The sequence below is a fragment of the Ammodytes marinus genome (genome assembly GCF_949987685.1).
Source record: "Ammodytes marinus genome assembly, chromosome: 19".
Lineage (NCBI taxonomy): Eukaryota > Metazoa > Chordata > Actinopteri > Uranoscopiformes > Ammodytidae > Ammodytes > Ammodytes marinus.
The window spans coordinates 8,606,330-8,628,866 of NC_137223.1; the positions used below are offsets into that span (position 1 = coordinate 8,606,330).

The window sequence follows — 22,537 nt, forward strand, 5'->3', positions numbered from 1 at the left end:
TCTTCTAAGCTAGAACTATTTTGTTGTGAATGAAGGAGGCCTTCTAGCCTGACTAAGTGACACACATTAAGCAATTATCCAGATTTTAAGATGTCCTCTCAACGATTACACACACACACTGCGGTGTGGTCCCTGTCACTTTCTATTTTTAGTGCCAGAGTGTCTGCAAGGCAGCGCATCAGCATTCCTTAAATACTGAAAGTTGGTCGAGGCCCTAAACTGTGTGATGGTAAAACAGATGAGTGAGATAAGAAGGCAGGAATTCCGCTGGTGCGCACTTCCTGGCTGGGAGCAGTGATTGAAGGTTTTTAAGGGGCCAGTGTTATGTAGGGCACGGTGCAATTTCCCAGTGCTAAAATAAAGAGCAGCACTGATCGACAGGAGTCGCTAATATGATTATCAGTGGATTACAAAGCAATAAAGAGATCTGACATGGGTAGTTGGGAGTGATATTTTGTTAAGTCACCTACAGTAGGCAACATAATACCGGTTGTAGGACTTTGCCTTAAAAATAAAATCATTAATGTATTTATTTTATTGTATTTTACCTGTCTTTAACCAGTCAGGTCATTAAGAACAAATTCTTATTTACAAAGACAGCCTACCCTGGCAAAAGACAAAAGTCTTTTGAGGGGAGAAGGTTGGGGGCTGAATCAATGTTACCAATGCAATGAGATTGTATTTTCAAATAGTAGCATTTTGTTCAATATTTAATCTAAATAGTATTATACTGTCGTTATCATACATTGTATGTCAAAGTGTATTAACATGAGATGTGAAGTCTGATATCAAATTTTTCCATTTAAAACTGATGTAAAATCATGCCGATATTCTAAAATGTGCTGATGTATAAATAAAAAGACAAAAGAAAAAAACGTGGAAAATTAAAACCAAATCTATTTTTTTTAAAAGAAGAGAAGAGACTAAAAATGTGATGTGAGAGTTTTACTTTGATAGTTCAAAGCGGAAGTGGTTCTATTTTATTCTGTCTACCTTGACAGTGGGATCTCGTACAGGTTGAACACGTTGTGGTCAGATCGGATTTTGCTTGCTACACGGGGCGCACCTGAAAGTGAAGCGTGCAATCCTTCGCCGGCCCGGCCCCCTCAATTTTTAGATTTGAGTGTTTGTTCTTCTAGCCTATTTATTTATTTGTACTTTTTACTTTCGGTCTGTGGAGGTATTAATGAAAAAGGAGCGTGACAGCACTTTGGCAACGGGTAAACCATTAACCTGACAACTCCAGCCGCAGTTTATACAGAGAAGCTGACATGAAGAGCTGAGCCAGCCGAGCGGCAGCGGAGGAGTGCGCCTTTGTCCCGAGACAAAACACAAAAAGAAGAACACAGGCCTACAGGTGTTTGGTTGTTTTGTCGCCGTTTCATGTCATTTGACCTGGATACACCGCGCTATAATCATGTTCGGAGCGGAGAGCAGACTGGAGAGCCGCTTGAAGAAGCTGGAGTCCCTCATAAAGAGCCCACAGTCGGCTCTAAACTTTGAAACCCTACTGGTGAGTTTTGCTTCTTTTTTTTTCTTTTTTTGTACCTTTAGTTTCTAACACAGGTAAGCAGCCTAGGCATGTAGGTGACATTACTGATAGATAGACAATGAGTCGCACACACGTAGGCCTATAGCTGAGAGTAATTATTCTGTCATGAATCATGATCACAGATCACCTGAAGAGACATGTCTGATCTCAGAGCAGCTGGAGTTCACGAATCAAAAAAGCAGTTGCACAATGGGAAGGAAAGGGAGAAACACTAATTGCTGTTATTGTAAGAGTGAACGTTATGGAGCTACAGGCTACACTCTTGTTTCTCTACTTTGGCTTTTAATCAGGGACGCAGCAGAGGGAAACCCCACCTAAAGTCAATGTGCCACATTTCCCTGAGGTGAGCACACTTTATTTCCTTGTACTATGATAGGAGACAATCTTTATAATAATCAAATATACATTTTAAACAGAGAATGTAATGACTCAACGCCATAAAAATATACAGACAAAATTACCAGTCTGTGGGGCGCCCTTAGCTCAGTTGGTAGGGCGTCATATCACTATAAAGCATAACAATGCCAAAAAAATATCTTAAAAAAAAAAAAAAAAAAATTACCAGTCACCTAGGTGATAGTTAATTCATTTGGGTTTTCATGTCAATAAATCACTGTGGATTCCCTTGGTGTCATCTCTAATTGCCATGCCCTCCCTCTGACCCCCTCCTGCGAATGTATGGCTTCTCAGCCGTCCTTTGATAACACATCTTCTATCCCCTGCTGCCCTCTGCCCCGATCCTCTGAACATATTTGAGCTGATATGGATCCGCTGTTTGTTCTGGTGCTCTGCTTTGACAGGGTCTGACACTACCAGACCGCCCTAACTCTTGCTCTCTTTGTTGGTTTATGCCAACACACCACCATTTCTCAGCACTTCACCCCGTGGGCAAAAGGCTCCCCCCCACCCCCAAAGCATGGCAAATGTAACGCCTTTCAGACAATACAGGGACAGCTATAAAGGAAATGTCGAGACTGGATTAACGTGCTTTTCTAATGTGGTTCCCCGCTTTTGCTTAGGAAATGAAATAATCTGAAAGGGAATGTTCTGGAAAAATCCCAGTTTTACTGAATGCCACCATCCGTGGGTGTCAGTCCCAGTGATTGTGGTGACATTTGGAGTAGCCTAAGGAGAACCAAGATGGTTGTGATTAGGGATCAATAATGGAGTAAATGTGTCATCTTGATGTGTAGGTAAGGCCTTTAAAGGAGATGTGTTGTATGTCCAGGTCATCTATACTAAAACAGCCCTTCCATTCTACAGTAGTGGAGAGACCATGGCTATTTTCAGTGCTGATGAGTCACATTTAAAGCCCCTGCTCTGGGCTTGCCTAGGAGCAAACCCCTACTGATGTCATACAATGACATGATCTGAGAAAAAAGTGAAGGGAATCCATTTTTATCCCACGTCAACTGTCCGTCCCAACTTAACCTCCTCACCGGTCACCCTCAGTTTTTGTCACACTGTCAGTACATTTGGCCTCGTCTGGTACTGTATGAGTAAGTGGACATAACAATGGGCAGGCCTCTTTGCTGCCTAATGCAGGGAGCAACCACAGAGGAAGTTGAAGTCACTTCCTGGAATTGATTTGGTAATAACCTGCTGTGACCGCACATCACTATATCCTGTTTGTCCACAATCCAGTTGTTTTTGAAGCGTTTTATTATTTAAATTAAACAATAGATCTATAGAGAAGATATTATCCCTATTTAGGTCTTTATTGATTTTTTTTTAATCTTTTTTAGTGACTGAACACTGTTTGCTCAGTAGCCAACAGTTACCTGGATGAGCGAACTTGTGGTCTTAAAGGTGCTCTGAGGAACTTTTAAAAATTTCTGAAACAGTCTCATTTTTCATCTGATGATCATAAATGACATGTAACAGCAAACTAGACAGTGCAAATAATGCTATTGTTGTATACTTTTTCTTTATGCCTTTGTTCGGGTACTCTCACCCAGGAGGAACAACAGCTGGCGTAGTAAAACACCACTGCTTTTGTCCAAAGGGTGTGCAAGAATGAACACAAACTGAAAGTTCCTCGGAGCACCTTTTTAAAATGGGAATATCTCATTATATTTGACATATTATAGATCTAATAATAAGTATACTATCATTGGACAATGTAAATTATAGCCACGGGATGTGCACGTAGTCAGAATTCATGTAGGCATAAGCTTCCACACTATCAGCAGCAGCGCACTCCTAAATTACACATAACAAATGACTGTATGTGCCAGTCATACATCTATGTTCCTATTCTCTCTCTGCTCACCAAACCCTTCAGATGGGATGTGTACAAAACGAGACAGTTACTTTATCTTTCCGTGTCTCCCTATTATTGTTAGTATCCAACTTAGAATCATAGGGGAGGCAAATATGCAAATAATACAGTACATGTCAGAGAGGTACGTGACAACTCCTTTTTAAAGAATGTAAAGCATGTACAGTTCATGTATACAGGGGAGTGCAGCTTTTCTTAACTGCTCTGTAACATTAGCCAAGCAGTGGAGTAGGTGGAGGTGTTGTCTAAAAAGCAGTGAGGACACCACCGACCAAGCTTAGACAACAAGATCGTGTTCAGATTTGTCCGGATTCCTGAAGTGAAAAGCAACCAGTTTGTCTTTGCCGCCGACTTGTTTCTAGACGCAATCAGAAGGTGAGAGGTTCAGATCTTGAACCTGTTCACACCACCAAGATCATGTGAGCCGATCAAAGTAAAGAAAGAAGGATTTTTTTCTACGTAACAGTTAAGCGCATAATAACTAAATCAAAACTCAATCATGTTCGATACCCAGAATAATTATGATATCACGATAAACAAGGGAAAGAGAAGGCTGCAATGTGCATGCCCAGATTAGCCTCAGTGACGCTTCATAGACAGCTGTAGGACTAGAATAGTTTTAAGGTGCATAATTGATCTCATCACCACTGTCATATAGAAAGGGGTTCGACCTCATAAAACAAGGTCTGCTGAAAGGGTTAACAAAAAAATGTTGCAGCAAAATAGGTTTAAAGTACCTTATGGAGTTTCTTCTCTTCTTGTGGTTTTGTATAAAAGGAACGTTTCAAATAATTGCAAATCACGATATCATCTAGATATCCATCGAAATATTCTTAAAAGTCTTAGTATGTCCCTAAAAATATACTGAAATCACTTTTACTTTGTCAAGAAACATATATTTTTATTGCATCACAGATAGGACACATCTTTCTTGTGTGAAAAACAATCAAACAATCTTTAAAAAACGAAAATCGAACTGGACAGTTCTCATTTATAAATATTCAGGATTCCCCCGATAATGGAAATTGACTGATCAACATATTTTAAGTGTTATTTATAGCAATTTATGATAAAATGTTGTGTCTGTAGCTATGTCTTCATTTAATCTTTCTCACAAATATGTATTGACTAGGTCTAACAATAACCTGTTGAATGAGTTACTCATAAAATACAGTGGAGGAAATAAGTATTTGATCCCTCACCAAATTTGTAAGTGTGCCCACTTACAAAGAAATGAACGGTCTATAATTTTAAAGCTAGGTTTATTTTAACAGCGATAGGCAGAATATCAAAAAGAAAATCACATTAAAAAAAGATATAAATTATTATGCATTTCATTGAGTGAAATAAGTATTTGATCCCCTACCAACCATAAAGAATTCTGGCTCCCACAGATTAGTCATCGTGCTTTAAAAAAATACTCCTAATCTCAACTAGTTTCCTGTGTAAAACACACCTGTCTCAACTTGTTACCTGTATAAAAGACACCTGCCCACAGAGTCAATAAATCAAACTCCAACATCTCCATTATGGGCAAGACCAAAGAGCTGTCTAAGGACGTCAGGGACAAGATTGTAGACCATTGGCGAGAAGCTGGGTGAGAAGGAGACAACTGTTGGTGCGATTTTTCGAAAATGAAAGAAACACAATATGACCCTCAATCTCCCTCGGTCTGGGGCTCCATGCAAGATCTCACCTCGTGGGGTATCAATGATCATGAGAAAGGTGAGGGATCAGCCCAGATCTACACGGGAGGAGCCTGTTTATGATCCCAAAGCAGCTGGGACCACAGTCACCAAGAAAACCATTGGTAACACACTATGCCGTAATGGATTGAAATCCTGTACTGCCCGTAAGGTCCTCCTGCTCAAGAAGGGACATGTACAGAACCATCTGAAGTTTGCCAATGAACACCTTAACGACTCAGAGAATGCTTGGGAGAAGGTGATGTGGTCAGATTAGAACAACATCAAGTTATTTGGTATCATAGTGACTCGCCATGCTTGGAGGAAGAGGAATTCTGACTATGACCCCAAGAACACCATCCCCACAGTCAAGCATGGAGGTGGAAGCATTATGCTCTGGGGGTGTTTCTCTTCTAAGGGGACAGGTGGACTTCACTGCATCAAAGGAAATATGGATGGAGTGATGTACCATGAAATACTAGGTGACAACCTCTTTCTCTCAGCCAGGTCCGCAGAAATGGGTCATGGGTGGGTCTTCCAGCACGTCAAGGACCCTAAAAATACAGCAAAGGCAACAAAGGAGTGGCTCAAGAAGAAGCACATTAAGGTCATGGAGTGGCCTAGCCAGTCTCCGGACCTTAATCCAATAGATCTGTGGAGGGAGCTGAAGCTCAAGTGACAGCCTCGAAACCTTAAAGATTAGGAGAGGATCTGAGGAGAGGAGTGGTGCAAATATCCTCCTAAGGTGTGTGCAAACATGGTCATCAACTACAAGACAGTCTTCGTCCTCACTGCCTTTGTTGGTGCAATGCGGCCAATTTGCATGGTGTTTTGTGTTGCCCAGTACAAACAAAACAGAGACCCAGTTATAAAACTCTGCACACACACAATCCAGATGCTACATTTGAATATTAGATTATCTTTACATAATGTTTCAGATGTTACAGAGTTCAACAAGACACACACACACACGCATACGCATACACACACAAACAAACAAACACACACACACGCACGCACACAGAGGCTGTGCAAAATGATCACAGATCCTCGAGCGCTCAGCCTGAATCCAGACCCCCATAAGCTGTTTGTCCCACAATAGCTTCTGAGCCTTCAGGTCTATTTCCACTCGTCTGCGGTGTGGGGGGGAGATCTCTCCGCACCGCTGCTATTTAAAGGTGCAGAATTGTTCCACTTGCCCCCCCATGGCCCCGGACAAACAGTCCCATAGACGCTAAAGACTCGACAGCCCCAGCCCCAGCACCACACACACGCACACACACACACACACACACACACACACACACACACACACACACACACACACACACACACACACACACACACACACACACACATACACATACTGGTTGACTCCACTTGACCCTTGTTTTTGGGAATAGCGGGTCAACAACCCCCCTCACCCACCTGCCCAACTGTCGCTGGCAGCCTCATGTGCTTGGATCAGAGACATTTTGGTTCTACGTGAAACCATACACCGCTGATTTAAGCACTGATGACACTACTGAGGCCCCCGGCTTTTAGCTTGTTGCTGCCACGAGCCCTCTGTGTTAAAGGGATAGTTCAGTCATTTTGAAGTGCGCGTTTGGGCAGAGGGCTGTATCGGCGTCATGTGACAAGTTATTGTTGTATGATTTGTTATGTCTTCACATCCATCCTCTATTGTCCTCCTGTCATTGTTTTGTTATGCTGCAGTGCACATTAGCAGGCTGTTTTTCCGCCTTCCATTATTGTTGCATCTAAGAGCACAAACAAAGCTCACAAAAATGTCATTCCTTCCTTCCTGCTTTGCTTCCTCTGTTGTTCATTCAGTTTGGTTGTCTTTTATATCAGCCAGCAGAAGGTCAGGCCCCAAGACTTCTCCTGAGAGATTAATGAGACAGTCATAAAGAAATATTCCTTCCCTCGCTCCCAACATAAATAAAATGTCAGTTCAGCTTTGAAACATGACTATATTTTCCATGTTTCTCAATACGATAATGAAAGATTCAGCCAAACCCAGGCAATAATAACTTGTTGGGTGATTTGATTTGATTTTACCAATGCAGTGGTAAATTTGAGGGGGAGGTTTTTCACACACTAGGGGTAAAGCTACAACTTTAACATCTTACCTTTGTTTTCTTCTCTCTTTTTCACAAGGTTAGATAGATATTTTTGAATATGTTGTTTAATAGATTTGTTTCCCTTTTTTGTCTTTCAGGATTCCGTGAACGCGTTGGCTCATGATTTGAACTATCCTGCCCTGAGGAAAAACAAAAACATTGACGCCTTTCTGAACCGATGTAAGTGCTACAGTGTGTAACGGTCAAAGGTCAAGAATCACGTGCCCAACTCGAAGACATACCCATTAAGTTGTTAAATTCAAACCAGGGCACTCCTGTTAGTCAGTGCACAGAAACCAAATCAAGGCAGTATTTTTAATATTTATGATGGAAAACATGCCTTTCTATGCCTTGTAAGAAAGTCGTATTACTTATCCTACAGGCTGAATTATTGAAAACAATACACAAAGTACAGTGGTTGTTGTTTCCGCAAAAGGGATAAGAAATATTTGAATAGACACCCGTGTAGTTGGCTTTATCTGTGGAATCCTGGCATTCAAATCAATTGCAGACAGATATTTACAGCCGAAATATGATAAAACAAATTAGATACGCAACACTTTCTTATCAGTGTTTTGTGAAACCTTTATCTTTTGTTTAGACTTGCAAGGTTGACATTCGCCTCGTGGCCCAAACCTGTTGCCAATATCTGTGTCTTATGTTGCTGCATACACACAGTCTGTCTACCTGACCATTTTTAAATATGCTCTACTAATCGTAGTCCCTCTACCGTGGCTTAAAAACACTTTATATTAACTTTTTATAAATCCTCACTGACATTTTCCCTGAAGAAGCAGTTTAAAAGTGACCCACTTCCTTTGAACCTAAACCATTTGGAGCATGACCGGTGTGTGTGTGTGTGTGTGTGTGTGTGTGTGTGTGTGTGTGTGTGTGTCCGTGTCCGTGTGTGTGTGTGTGTGCGCGTCCGTGTGTCCGTCCATCCGTCCCACAGATGAAAAGGCGGTGAGTCAGCTACGGGAGCTGCAGGTGAAGCTTGAAGACTTTGACAAAGTGAAGTTGATCGGCAGAGGAGCCTATGGAGAAGTGCAGCTGGTGAGATGTTTGTGTCAGCGTGTCATTTGTTCCCACTATCACAAAGCCATTGTGGGGTTTGATTATAAAATGGAGGTTTTGGATGGATAGTTTATCCAGTTTTTTTTTTTTGCAAATAAAACCATGGGAAATGTTAACCACTAGATGGAGCACCAAGCTAGGAATCTAACAAGTTATAAAATACGTAACATCTTCAAGTTGTTTTCAGTTTTACCAACCTAATTGTCCTCTTTAACCACACATCATGACCAACTTCACTGACTTTGAGTTTAACAAAATAATCAGGGCCATCCAGACTTCCAGTTCTCTAGATGTCTGTTTTATGTTTTGGCAGAAACAAGCCTGGACAGGCTCAGTGTGCGGGAGAGACGAGTGTGGGGGTGTGGAGATGGGGGTTGCTTACTGTGTTTAGCGCTTGAAATCTTGTGTAAGCACGTCTGTCGATGGGTGTGTGTGCCTGTAATTATGGGTCCCTCTCTCTCTCTCTCTCTGCTTCTCTCTCTTTCCCTCTCATGTTATCTTGGCCATTGTGACATTCTTGCCATCTTGTGCTCATTGTCATTGCACATTTATCAGTACCATGGTTTACACACCAACGCCATGTGTTTTTTTTTGTGCCATCCTCCGCTGTAGGTCCGTCACAAGGCCTCTCAGAAGGTTTACGCCATGAAGCAGCTCAACAAGTTTGAGATGATCAAGCGCTCTGACTCTGCCTTCTTCTGGGAGGAGAGGCACATCATGGCATTCTCCAGCAGCCCCTGGGTCGTCCAGGTCTGAACACACACGAAACATAAAAGCAAGAAGCGTATTCTTTGTCAGAACTGAATAGATTTTTTAAATAGATGAACGTTCATCTTACAATTTATTTTTTTCTTAACCATTATTTAGTCTATTCCCCCTATCTGCTTAGATGACGCTTAAAATAAAATGTAAAACATCCAGTCCTTTTGGATTGACCTGCATAGTCATCCATTGAAAAAAAGTTACACATGCAAAAAATTGGCCAAATATTTATTCACAACATCAATATTCCATATCCTTTCTTTTCTCAATTAATCAATACAAAGGACAACAATAGTACATTATTCGCACTAGGGAGTGGAATATGAGGATTAAATCTTCTGTTGTGTCATTTTTTGTCTTGTGGATATAGTACATATGATTTAGAAATTAATGGTATGGACAGAGGCATAAAATGTATATACAGTAAAATGTCTACTATAAACAGCAAGGGGGCGAGTAAGTTTAAGTGTATGATTGGACTTCCTTGAATACCTGGAAAAACAACATTTAGCACAAAGTACGATAACCAAAGCTTATACGATAACATAGCAATTATTAGATAATAAAATATTATATTGACTTAGTGTGCATTGGGGTAATACCTTGAAAACCGGTTATCGGCCCATGCCTTAATCCTGTGTAGGACTTTTTCAATGACATTGAGTGACTTGACGTTTTGTCTGTCTCCTAGCTATGCTGTGCTTTCCAAGACGACCGCCACCTCTACATGGTGATGGAGTTCATGGCTGGAGGTGACCTGGTCACACTCACCATGAACTATGACTTACCAGAGAAGTGGGTTCGCTTCTACACGGCTGAGGTGGTGCTGGGGCTGGACTCCATCCACTCCATGGGCTTCATCCATCGCGACATCAAACCTGACAACATGCTGCTGGACCAACACGGACACGTCAAACTGGCAGACTTCGGCACCTGCATGAAGATGGACTCGGTAGGTTGCGTTTATAAAAAAGGCTTTAAAGGTGCACTATGCAGTTTTCCGGGGAGGGGGATTTGTTTACATTTGCAGAGCCTGCAGTTAGTTTACAGAGAAAAACAAACCAAAAATTCTAGATATTGAATAATTATATTACTATAAATCAAAACTGAATTCATTCGAGGCACCTGCAACCAAATGTAAGACTAGAATATGTTTGTAAACCAAACTTTGGGCTCTGCTGCTGTAAACAACTACAGTGAAACTAACTTTTCAGGAAGCTTTCTTACTTCAAACCGTGTTCAAGGGATCACATTTTCCTGTGAGGAAAGTGTGTTTATTCAGTTATGGGACTATACCTTAGAAAATCCTCTGCTGAAGGACACGCTGGCACCTCCTCCCCTCACTTCTCTAAAACAGCCAAAGTTACAAAGTGCGCCTTTAAAAATGTTTTAGCCAGGCACTGTCATTTTTCAGAAAAAAAGTTTCTCAAACAGGAGCAAGAAGTGCATTTCTTGGGGACTACTTTCACCCGAGGATTGACACACATTGGCTGTGCTAGTGAGAATTTACAGAATGTGGGATTGACTTAAGTGTCCAGAGTTCCTTATACTGAAGGGACGTGTCAGCCTGTGCAAGGGTGCGGCCCACTAATTTGTTTGCAACGTTTTTACGACAACATTGAAGCTCTATGGGACAGGGGAATGACTTACAGTATATCAGGACACTGGATGAAAGGATCTAATCATTATTGGCCCCCGTCAGCTCAAATGGGCAGATTTCGGGCATATGCATAAAGATGTACTCTTACTTTTTAGCACTGTTTTTCTGCAAATGTGTTTGACCTGGATAAGGAAGAAAGTTAAGGATGCAAGAACCTTTTTGTTTAAAAATGAAAGTCTTTTTTTTATTTAGAGGAAAACACACCTCCTGAATTAGATGAATAGATATAGAGATTGAATAGTCTTTTCCTGTCTCAATTCTTGGCCCCTTTTTTCAGTGCCCCAGTGCACCACCAAGTGTTGACATTGTGAAGTGAAGCTCAGTACAGCGGTGTTGTAATCAGGTTGTTTTGAAAGACCCCATAAAAGTGATAAACAACCAATCGTAAGACTACAGCAGAGGTTCCACCCCAGGAAGTGTTTTTCCACCTTTTAGCTTTTAGTTTTTTTCTGCAGCAATTTTTTAAATATCTGGTTCCTAAGTGGTTTCAAACATTTGTGCTCTCTCTCTCTCTCTCCGTGAATCTACCGGAAGACATAGTGAATCATGTAACCATCATCAGAGAGAGCAGTCCAACGGAGATTGAACTCTGCCCCAAATGAATTACTACCTCTGCTGAAAACAACGATCAGATCAGTTCCTCTACCAGTTGTCTCAGAGTATCCCTAATTGTACCGGCATAATGCTCATCGTAAGAGTTTAAAGAAGTCTCAAATACAGGACATACAATAGCAAATACAGTAGGTCACAATGGATTGACATAACAGTTTGTGTTTAGGTGTATTACATAGATTCACTGCTTTACATGGGGCTATTTTAAGTTTTTCTTTTTTTTACCGTAATGGAAAAAAAATATATATGCCATGGTTTTAAGACCATGCTTTTTTGTCTGCTTTCTCCCCTAACTCTACCAACCGTATTGCTGTCACTGCCATTCTAATATTGGGTTTACTGTTGTTTTTGCAGACAGGCATGGTGCACTCTGACACAGCAGTGGGCACACCAGACTACATCTCCCCTGAGGTGCTCCAGTCTCAGGGTGGAGACGGTTACTACGGCCGCGAGTGCGACTGGTGGGCTGTGGGAGTCTTTCTCTATGAGCTGCTAGTTGGTAAGTGATCTAGCATACATATGTAGCCATGGTTGTTGTTGACTGACATCGGTAACAGGATTTGATGTTTTGTCTTGGATTTTTGATCGAAGCTGTTATCATTTGTATAATCATGAACATGAGCCCTAACGTATAAGTCATTGTTTATTTATGTGAACAAATCAATCAATCATCTTTTTTGCTATTTCTTCCTCAGGTGAAACTCCCTTTTACGCCGAGTCGCTGATTGGAACTTACGGGAAAATCATGAACCACAAGAACCAATTGAACTTCCCAGACGAAGTGGAGATGTCTCAGGATGCCAAAGATCTCATCTGTTCCTTTCTTACTGACAGGTTCGCATATGGAAATCATAAAAAAAAAACTAACACTTTTCAACAAGAATTCAGAATATTTCACTTTCTCAGGCTGCCTGTCATGTGCAGACAGTTGCAAATACACTAAGGATTTATTCCCCTACTCTACAATTTCGTGTGAGTGATTGTTGGACCATGAAACAATGAAATAAGGTTTGGATCACAGAATAGAATAAAAAGCACCCACGTCGCGTTTCTCAAAAAGATTATCTTAAAAGAACTGTCTAGAAATAAAAGAAAAGAACTACAGTCTAGCATAAGAAAGGTTAAAGAAAGGTGATGACAAAGTGAAGTCCTCTGAATTTAAACATAAAAACATATTTTCTTCAGTGCACGCTGCTTATGCCATCAGACATTTTGGAACCTCTGCAGTGATCATGGCAAGATAGCAATGGTTTTGTAGGGAAGGCTGTCCTTATCTATATTTTGTTATTTTTCTACAACAACAAATCCCATGAAAATACCACAACTGAAAGTCTTGAAGACTCAAGATTATAAAAGATATTTGATGCATTTTAAATATTTTTAATTTGAACCATTTAAACAATGCAATATATTTGGCAAAACTTGAAGGTAGCTCAAATGTGTTGTTGGTTTCACTCTTTTCATGGGATTTGCTGATGATAACAGAACTATACGACATCATCAAAGGCAACTAAAAGAGATATGCAGTATATTCTGTCTTGAATTAGTCTGCCAAAAACGATATCAGTGACTGAGTGGGAGCGTACAGTAGTGCTGCGTATTATATAACTAAGACATTATTGTTATTGAAGGTGTGGGTCATGTACTTGGTGAGTGGCCCACCCCCCTGGAAGAAACCACTTCCTGTTTACATTAGTAACCCCGCCCCCCCCAAAAGGCTCAAACACAGACCCCCTTTTTTTTTTGCTTCAGTACAGAGCAGCCTTTCATTTTTCCTCGCTCAGTTTATTTACCTTCTCACTCACTATTCTCCCACCACTGGCAGAATCTCACATGTGTACGGCTGCCCAGCCACTCACGCACACTCCCCCCCCTCCCCCCCCCCCCACTCACACACACACACACACACACACACACACACACACACACACACACACACACACACACACACACACACACACACACATATTTTGAACACTGACCAGTACATTCATTCACCACTTGACCCACATGCCATGTCACTACTGAATCATTCCTGTAAGCAGCACCATCCTCTCTCCCTGTCCTTATTTTCCCTGTGTTTCTCACCAATCTCCATTTGGATTTTTTTTCATCTCATCTTGGTGCCGCTTTCCATTTCTCCATCCTCCCTTTTTCTTTCTGTCGTTACTTTCTCCTTGAGCACTCCTGCAGTTTTCCAGGGCATTGAGACATGGCTCAATTGAGAGCCTGGCTTGGTTGCATGTTAGATTTTTTTTGCTTTTTTTTTTTGTTGCGGGTCTTTAAAAAACCCTCCCTTTTCTCTTTGGCCCTATCCGCCCCTGCCCTCTCTCTTCCTCTTGGCTGGGTCTGGAATGTCCCACACGTGGCAAGCCCAAAACTGCCGCACCCCTCCAGCCCTGTATCCAGCGGTGGAGGAGGGAGAGAGGAAAGTGGAGGGGACAAGAAAGAGAGAGAGAGAGGAAAAAAAGTTTCAGCGAGAGAGGAGAAGGTGGGAAGGCAGTTGTAGCTGTCCTGTTTGAGTCAGTCAGAGCTGCTGATGTTGCCTCCTGCAGTCTGATCCTATACTGTCTCCACTCCCTCGCTCCTCTTGGATCTATATTATCTGGTTTGAGGAGTTTCCAGTGTCCACCAGTGGTCATGTGGCTCTCCAAGCTGGTCAGTGTGGTCAGTCCCTAGTGGTCACTCCACTGGGGTGTGGGTGTGTGTGTGTGTGTGTGTGTGTGTGTGTGTGTGTGTGTGCGTGTGGTGGAGATGACATGTTGATGACGGTGGCTGGTGGACGAGCGGGCTGTGTTTTGTGTTCGGCCTGAGGAGGTTCTTGCTCACAGTATCGGTCCTCTGTTTGTGCTGTGTGCAGGACAGTTCGTCTGGGCCGCAACGGAGTGGATGAGATCAAATGCCACCCTTTCTTCAAGAACAACCAGTGGACCTTTGACAACATCCGAGAGAGTAAGTGTGTGTGCGCACGTGCATGTTTCTGTATCTTGGTGTATTTTCTTAGATCTTCAAAATGCAGGTGCAGATTGTTACCATCTCTGGTAATGTGCGACTCAACTCCATTCCTGCAGTGTTTGCTTGTACTTGTTATCACCTCCTCCAGCCCATTCCTCTGCAGGTCTGCTTCTTATTCAGCCGTAGCTCATGGTTTACGTCCATCTCCTGATCCATTAAGCTTGAATATATTGGTACACTAACACTACACATGCGCTCCATATGCTCCCCACTTTTATCTTATATATTATATGGCAGGACATGATACATGGAAACCTGCAGGATAACCAGCTACATATTGGGGCTGCTCCAAAGAAATACATTATTGAGAATAGAAATAAGATGTGAACACTGCCACAGATGTGTTACTTAACAGGCTAGTAGTGTTTTTGAACACTATTAAGCATATAAGGAGTTTATGTAGTAGCAAATGTAGTGTTTTATTACAGATGCATCTTAGTCAAATAAAATCACCTTTTAGTAGTTTTTATATATTGTATTACTGCAGCTGTTAGGATAGGAAACCATCGTCACAGTGTTACGATCCTACTCAAAATGTTACATTTGATCACTGCAGAAGTATCTGTAAAGAGTCTTTAATCTCACGTTACTCGGTAGTATCAGATGCAGCATCTATTAGGAAGGAAGGAAGGAAAAAGGGAATATGGGATCAGGAAAATGAAGAGGACTTGTGTGGCTGTGTATAATTGCATACAGGCTCTTTCTCCTCCTTGCCTCTCTCCCTGTCTCTGCTTCACCTGGCTCTGATTAAGACTCAACAGGCAGAGCCACTGAACGTCAGACTGCCTGGCGGTCTGGAGCACAAAACCACTACTGTGCCACTGCTTCATGTTTGCACATGGTAGCATGGACTGTGGCGCACGCACACACACTAAAAACATGACCCTGGGTCCCATTCCCTCCCAGCCCCCTCTGTGTCTGTTTAGAGATGACTTTGCTCCCTGCTGTGTGTGGCCATGACTCGGGGATAGGGATGATTAAAGATTCTCCCAGTAGTGTTCATTATTAATTATTTATTAAGCTTAAAGATGGAGTCAGCGATTCAGGGGAATGCCTGTTGTCAAAACAACTTTTTGTCAAAATCAGTGAATATTTCCTTACCAAACTATCCATACTGTGTGTTGATAAACACTAGACAGCCTAGGCTCTGTAAGCTTGTATGTGAACAAATGTTATGCCAACAACAAAGGGGGCCCAACATTGCTAGCAACATGCCCATTTACATAGCTTAGGCTGTGTATTAACACTTTTTTTTCTGCTTGTGCACTTCACGGACATGTAGCTGATAGTGAGGAGATATTCACATTTTGACAAAAAAAAAGTTTCACAACAAGCATTGTCCATAACTGCTGACTCAACCTTTAATAAGCAAAGCTGTTGCAGCTAATAATAAAGTAAGTTGCCAATACATTCATACAATTTTCTAAACCAATAATGTGATAACTTTTTGCCCATAATGTTATAAGTTAGTACATTATTGTCTGGTTGCTATAGTAAGGGTTTGTGTTCTGGAAGTTTAATACTTTAAATAAAGTGATATGAGTTTATTATTGCATTATCGGCTTAATGTGTCACATTTTTAAAATACATTTTGAAACCCTGTAATAACCTACAGGGTTATTTCTGTAATAACCTATAACATTATGCATGTCATGTTATAACCTATTACGTTATGGGCAAAAAGTTAGTTTTTGGATCAGAAATTGTATTCGGTTATTGGAAAGTTACTACATTATCAGCTTTATTCCATTAAGAATGGAAAAGTGATTGCGTTATTGGAAGTGATTACATTATTGGCTGCTACAACGAGTGGTTCAGGGAATGGATGGAACGGGAGGCAGCAGCCCCCCGTGGTGGCGGGCGGGGCAGGGCTGTGTGGACTGTGTGGACTGGCCTAATGAGAGGGGCGCCCCAGTATGCAGGGTTGCTCCCGCTCGCTCACTCTCACTGTGGCCACGGCTGCCTGTCATTAGCCGCCCGCTATCGGGGTGCATTCTGGGAAGTCGTGCCACAAGGGCCTCTGTGGAGCGGCCTGTGTCTCTTTCCGTCTCACCACATTTTTGTTTTTGTAGTTGTTGTTTTTTTTAATTTCCTCTCATGTGTTTCATTCTTGTGCTGTGCATGCTCTCTCCGCCATCTTCACAGTCACATTTGTCACACTTGAGGTTTTTTGCGTCTCTTGACCCAACACTAATGAGCTCCTTGCTCTGAGCCAGAATTGCCCTGGTCTGAGGCACTCGGATCTATAATGGTTTCTTTTTTTCTCTCACAATTAGGAACTATTTATAGGTTAAAGAGCTGGCTTATTTTTATCTGATTGGGCCTTTGACACATTTTTTATTTATTTTTTGTTGTCTGCCCGCTGTGCAGCCTTTTAAAGCTGGCCTGCTCTTGCGAGAAGAGAGCAGGCGTGTTTAGGCTTCGTCGGTGAAAGGCACTGTGTGTGGGGCACAAAGCAAGCAGTGTATATGGGGGATAAGGAGTGGTGTGTCAGCCTAACGCCAACCTGCAGAGAGCTTACTCCACTGCCAAAGTTGGCATACAGTTTTCCACTTTAGACATACCTGAACCTTAAATACCCGTGGCACCACCAGGCACTACTACGTACTTGATAGCCTCTGTATATGTGAAACATTATCGTTCTGTTTTCTCTAGTTGAACTTCCTCCTCTTCCCCTTTTTAACACCATCACTCTCCCTCTCTCTGTGTCTCCCAGCTGTGGCTCCAGTTGTGCCGGAGCTGACCGGTGACATAGACACCAGTAACTTTGACACCATTGAGGTTGATAAAAAAAATGCTGAGACCTTTCCTCCTCCCAAAGCCTTTGTGGGCAACCAGCTTCCATTCGTCGGCTTCACTTTCTTCAAAGAGGACCAGTAAGTGGACATTTTGTCGGTGATTAGCGATTGTTGACCTTTTTGTATTTTTGTTAATGTGATTTTGTTAGTAATACTGAGATTTTGGGGCAGATTTTTACATTAACAATTTTTAGCACTCACGTGTGGGGATTCTTTAAAGGGCCTCTAGACTCAGGAACCTGGGCTTAAGGACAGCGCCATGCCTAAAATCCTAGAGGTAGAAAAAGCAGCTTCACACCCATACCTTTTTTAATACAGTCTTACAGCCGTCGTACACAGTCTACTTGTTTGAGCTCCACACTACCGCCTTGTTCTGACAGCCCATTTAAAATGTCCTCTTTGCTTACGATGAAGTCTGTTTTTTTTTAACTCCTGGGAATATAAGAAACACCACCTGTGAGGATGCATGATCCTATGGCGCTTTAATCAACAATGTTTTAACCTCGAGATATGTTTTTACTTTTTAATTTGCCGTTCATGAAGCTGAGTTTTTTTGTGTCCAAGTAACCTCTCTATTTAATGAATCTGACGTAATAGAGTTCAGGTCAAAACAATGCCAGCTAAGTCAGTAAAGACTGGCAATCCTGTGTGTATGCTGTAGGTGGTGTTAAAAATAGTTCCTGATAATATATGAAAATGAAGCAGGTCAAGTAAATTGTGGCTGCAGGCAACCTGCCTTGGATTTTGGACGCACTGACTCCTTTTAAGGATTTACCTTTTCCAAAATCCTAATCTATCTTTTAAGTAACATGCATTGGGGAATTTCCATTTTTAAAACATGAAGACCATTAGAGAACATTTAACGCTAAAGGGCACAGTCTTAAAATGACCGTAAAATAGCTTCAGATTCCTTGGTCATTTATGCTGCCATGCAATGTGGCAGAGTCGTGTAATGATTTCCCAAAATAGTCGCCCCACACTAGTTGTCCACCACCATGGTGAACGGTTGGCATTGGAAAGCATGGGTTGGGTGGGTTACTCCAAAGGTAAACACATGTAGATCTTTTCCGCTCCATGCATGAGGTTATGGCTCTTAAACATAACTACGTTTTTTTTAAAGGTAATAATATTGCAATAGATGATCCTCGTCTTGATGAACATTCAGAGTCCCATTGACCACCCGGCTGGCATTATGGGTCTGGTTAAAATATAATAAAATGAAATACCCGTACGTACATCACTTGGTTGTACACATTTGGACAAGTGGATAGTGTTGGAAGTTGCCAGGGCTGAACAATCACCTCAGGTAAACTCAGTTACAGACATTCATGGCTTAACCCTTTTTCTATTCACCTTCAGGCTGCTGATTAGAAACAACAACAGCTCTGTGGAGGATTCAGCTGACAGCAAGGAAAACTCTGAGGAAAAGGAGTATAGCTCGGACAGTAAGAAAGAGGTATTTGTTTTTTGTGCGTAAGTGTGTGTGTGTGGTTTTACTGTTATAGAGATACCAAGGAGATAAAAGGCATAAAATAAAAGAGTGAAAAACGACCGTTGGATAATCGTATTTTTTCTTTTCTGGCCCTCCTTCTGTCTGTCTATCGGAGCAGCTGCAGAAAAAGCTTCATCAGCTGGAGGAGCAGCTCGACCATGAGATGCAGGCCAAAGACGAGCTGGAGCACAAGTGCAAGTACGACTGGATGATTAACACACACACACACACACAGAAAGCTGAACACTTACATTTTTTGTTTTACCGTTTCTGTCTCTAGCACTTCTTCTTTTTGATAAAGCATCTTGTTCAAGCAATACATTACAAGAACTGGGGATTTAAAAGTTTACTTAAAGGCTGCCAAAGAAATGGACACATGGCCATTAAAAGGCTGAGCATGTAACATGTTTACATTGACCCTTATTGTTTCACATGCATGGCTTTTGTTTTGTGACACAGTATATAGAATCATGTTCAATGTGTTCCCTCATCAAATTTCACGTACTTTGCATAAAAAAAATCTGAAAAATGTCTGCAAACTATCTGTAAACATGTAGCTATAGCGATTATAACGAGCATTGCTTCTGAGTCCTCTGATTTGTGGCTAAAAAAAGTCTCCAATATAAAACTGTTTTTTTTTTTCCGCCCCCAGAAATACCACCAACCGTTTAGACAAGCTGGTGAAAGAATTAGACAAGGAGGTGAGTCTGAATGGCTGCCACTTCATCCCATGGTAATGATAAAGTAGTCGGTCAGTCACACTCACAGAGCTTGTGTTGTCCTCCTCTGATCAGATGAGTAACAGGCAGAAGGTGGAGGCTTCTCTGAGGCAGCTGGAGAGAGAGCGAGCACTGCTGCAGCACCAGAGCACAGAGACCCTGCGCAAGGCCGACATTGAAACTGACAGAAAACGAGGCCTGGAGAACGAACGTGAGCACCTTGGGGGAATATATCTACGTAGAACACATTAGGCTTGGAGTTCTCCGGTAATAGGGGACGACGTTAAGCAGCGAAGTTTAAGCGAAGGGTTACAGCGTTTCGGGAAAGATTCCAACCAAACTTCTGTAGAAACCCCCCTCGACTACAACGATGGGAAGGGATGACATAAATTTGTGAATGCCCAAAGTTGTTCTCTACCACCGTTGCGGTCCACTTAACCGTCCCTGCTGAAATTCCCTCATCTTTAAATGTAATGTATTTTCATGGGACACTGAGAAATTTGACCTGTTGTAGAGTTGTGAAGAGCAGTGTATCGATGAAGGGTCAGTCACCAGTCAGTCCTATTCAAATTCATTAAAACGGTGTAAATAAACAATTTTCTCTGTAAGTATATATTGTATTGCTCCATATGCTGGCTACCATGTAATGTGTTCTATCAAATACTGCATTAACTCTTTTACTTTTCTGTAATTGTTAAAAAGTGAACAACCTGAGGGACCAGCTGGAGGATCTTAGGAAGAGAAACCAGAATTCCCAGATCTCCAATGAGAAGAATGTACAGCTGCAGAAACAAGTGAGGGGGCGCTTTTTTAAATTCCCCCCCAACATAGCTTTACAAAGCTTTGCCTTTTTTTCTATTGATCATTTTTCTTAATGTTTCCCTGTCTTGTTGGTGTTTTTACTTATGTAAAACAAACGTGCAAATGTAGCAATGCATATTCAAGCAAGACACTGTGTCTATTATTATTCGGCATTCCCCTTATTAAAGCCCCTTTTCATTGTGATGCCGCTTTGACCCAGTTTAAAGGAAAAGTTCAACATTTTTACATCCTGGAATGAAACCAGCCATCGCTAGCAGTTCCTGGCTTCCTTCAAGTGTTTATTTGATTCTAAAATGACAAAGTGTAAAAATATAGAGCGCAACATAACATGGTAAATAATTCCCAACAAGCACACAGGAGTGTCTAGGAATATTGTTAAGTGTATCTTTGGACTGGCTTCCCTTGACTAGCAGTGTTTGAGCTAAGCTAACCTAGACGAGCGACCTATGCCCCATTTCTTCATCCTCAATGCACACACAGTATCGGGAATGGTTTCTGTCGCCTTTTCTTGAGCCGAAGCAAAATCAAAAAAATGTTGAACTATTTCTTTAAGTTTGATCTCGTCTGTTTTCTCCTCGGTAGCTCGACGAGGCCAACGCCGTGCTGCAGTCTGAGCAGGAGGCGGCGGCGCGTCTGAAGAAGAGTCAGGCCGAGGCTCAGAAGCATGCGGAGGGCCTGGAGCTCAACCTCAGGGACACACAGGAGAAGTGCAGCCAGCTGGAGCACAGCAAGATGGAGCTGGAGAAACAGCTGATGGGGCTGCAGGCAGAGCTGGACCAGGAGAGAAGAGATCACAACCTGGGGAAGGAAACTATTACCGACCTGCAGGGTGAGTCAGGGCTGATCTTATACTTTGCTTTATTCTTTTTTTCTTTTTAAAGATAATTTTTTGGCATTTTCGAGCTTAATTAGAGAGTACAGAGTTGAAATGGGGAGACAGAGAGAGAGGGGGGATGACCTGCAGTAATGGTCCACGGGTCGGATTTGAACCCGCGACCACTGCAACGAAGGCCTGAGCCAATATGGTACCCGCTCTATACACTACACCACCGGAACGCCCCTATACTTTGCTTTATTTAAAAAAAAAATGTTAACTGCTTTATGGTCAATTTGCACAAGGCAATTGATATGTGTCTCTACGCATAATCCCTTCCATTAGGGGTCAGACACAATGCATCGCCCCTGGAGCAGGTTTGGGGTTAAAGGTGCAGTCAGCGATTATGGAGAATGCTTGTTCACAAATGACTTTTTGTCAAAATGAGTGAATATTTCCTCACTGTCCGCAACATGCCTGTTTACAGAGCCTAGGCTGTGTATGAACACAAGATTTGTTTTCAGTGCACACACAGTACGGGCAGGCAACTGATGGTGAGGAGATATTCACTGATTTTTACAAAAAGTTATTTTGATAACAAAAGTTCTCCAGAATCGTTGACTCCACCTTTAAGTGCCATGCTCAAAGACACATCGTGTAGAGAGCTTGGGCACCGTAGATGTAATACTTGGTGTGCTATGTCGAGGGGCTTATGGTAGGCTAAGGTCAGCAAACTTTAGAGGGGAACATTTCTGTATGAAAGACAGTAAAGGAGACAGTTTGCTGACTTTATGGCTCCTCCCCCTTTGCACTGCTATTAAATGAACCTTGCATCCTAGCTAACTGTTAAACATAATGCCATAACTGTAAAAAGTGTAGCCTTGGTGACAGCTGCTCAACAAAGGTTATCATTTTACTTTATGTGGGTATATACACACAAACACACACACACAAACACACACACACACACGCAGAAGAAAATGTTTTTAAGATGTGGTTGTTAACTTTTACTAAAATGATCACCACCTCAGCAAGCAGCCAGCAGTTATTTACAAGCCTATTACACTCCATACTTTCATGTCTCTATTAAAATTTTTATGAGGTCAGCAAATGTCAAATTTACCTCCC

At 41.9% G+C, this 22,537-nt stretch overlaps 1 protein-coding gene across 1 annotated transcript in view; it reads left to right on the forward strand.

The window, feature by feature from the left end:
- The first annotated feature begins 1,063 nt into the window (after positions 1-1,063).
- LOC307265851 (rho-associated protein kinase 2-like) overlaps positions 1,064-22,537 on the forward strand; it is a 37,763-nt gene continuing 16,289 nt past the window's right edge. The window contains exons 1-15 of the mRNA XM_080047669.1: positions 1,064-1,513; positions 7,740-7,821; positions 8,594-8,694; positions 9,328-9,465; positions 10,169-10,429; positions 12,104-12,248; positions 12,445-12,583; positions 14,610-14,701; positions 17,481-17,640; positions 18,922-19,018; positions 19,173-19,252; positions 19,707-19,755; positions 19,849-19,984; positions 20,476-20,567; positions 21,178-21,424. Of these exons, the coding sequence (XP_079903795.1) occupies positions 1,418-1,513; positions 7,740-7,821; positions 8,594-8,694; positions 9,328-9,465; positions 10,169-10,429; positions 12,104-12,248; positions 12,445-12,583; positions 14,610-14,701; positions 17,481-17,640; positions 18,922-19,018; positions 19,173-19,252; positions 19,707-19,755; positions 19,849-19,984; positions 20,476-20,567; positions 21,178-21,424 (1,915 nt within the window). The 5' untranslated portion in view covers positions 1,064-1,417. The remainder of the gene's footprint in view (positions 1,514-7,739; positions 7,822-8,593; positions 8,695-9,327; positions 9,466-10,168; positions 10,430-12,103; positions 12,249-12,444; positions 12,584-14,609; positions 14,702-17,480; positions 17,641-18,921; positions 19,019-19,172; positions 19,253-19,706; positions 19,756-19,848; positions 19,985-20,475; positions 20,568-21,177; positions 21,425-22,537) is intronic.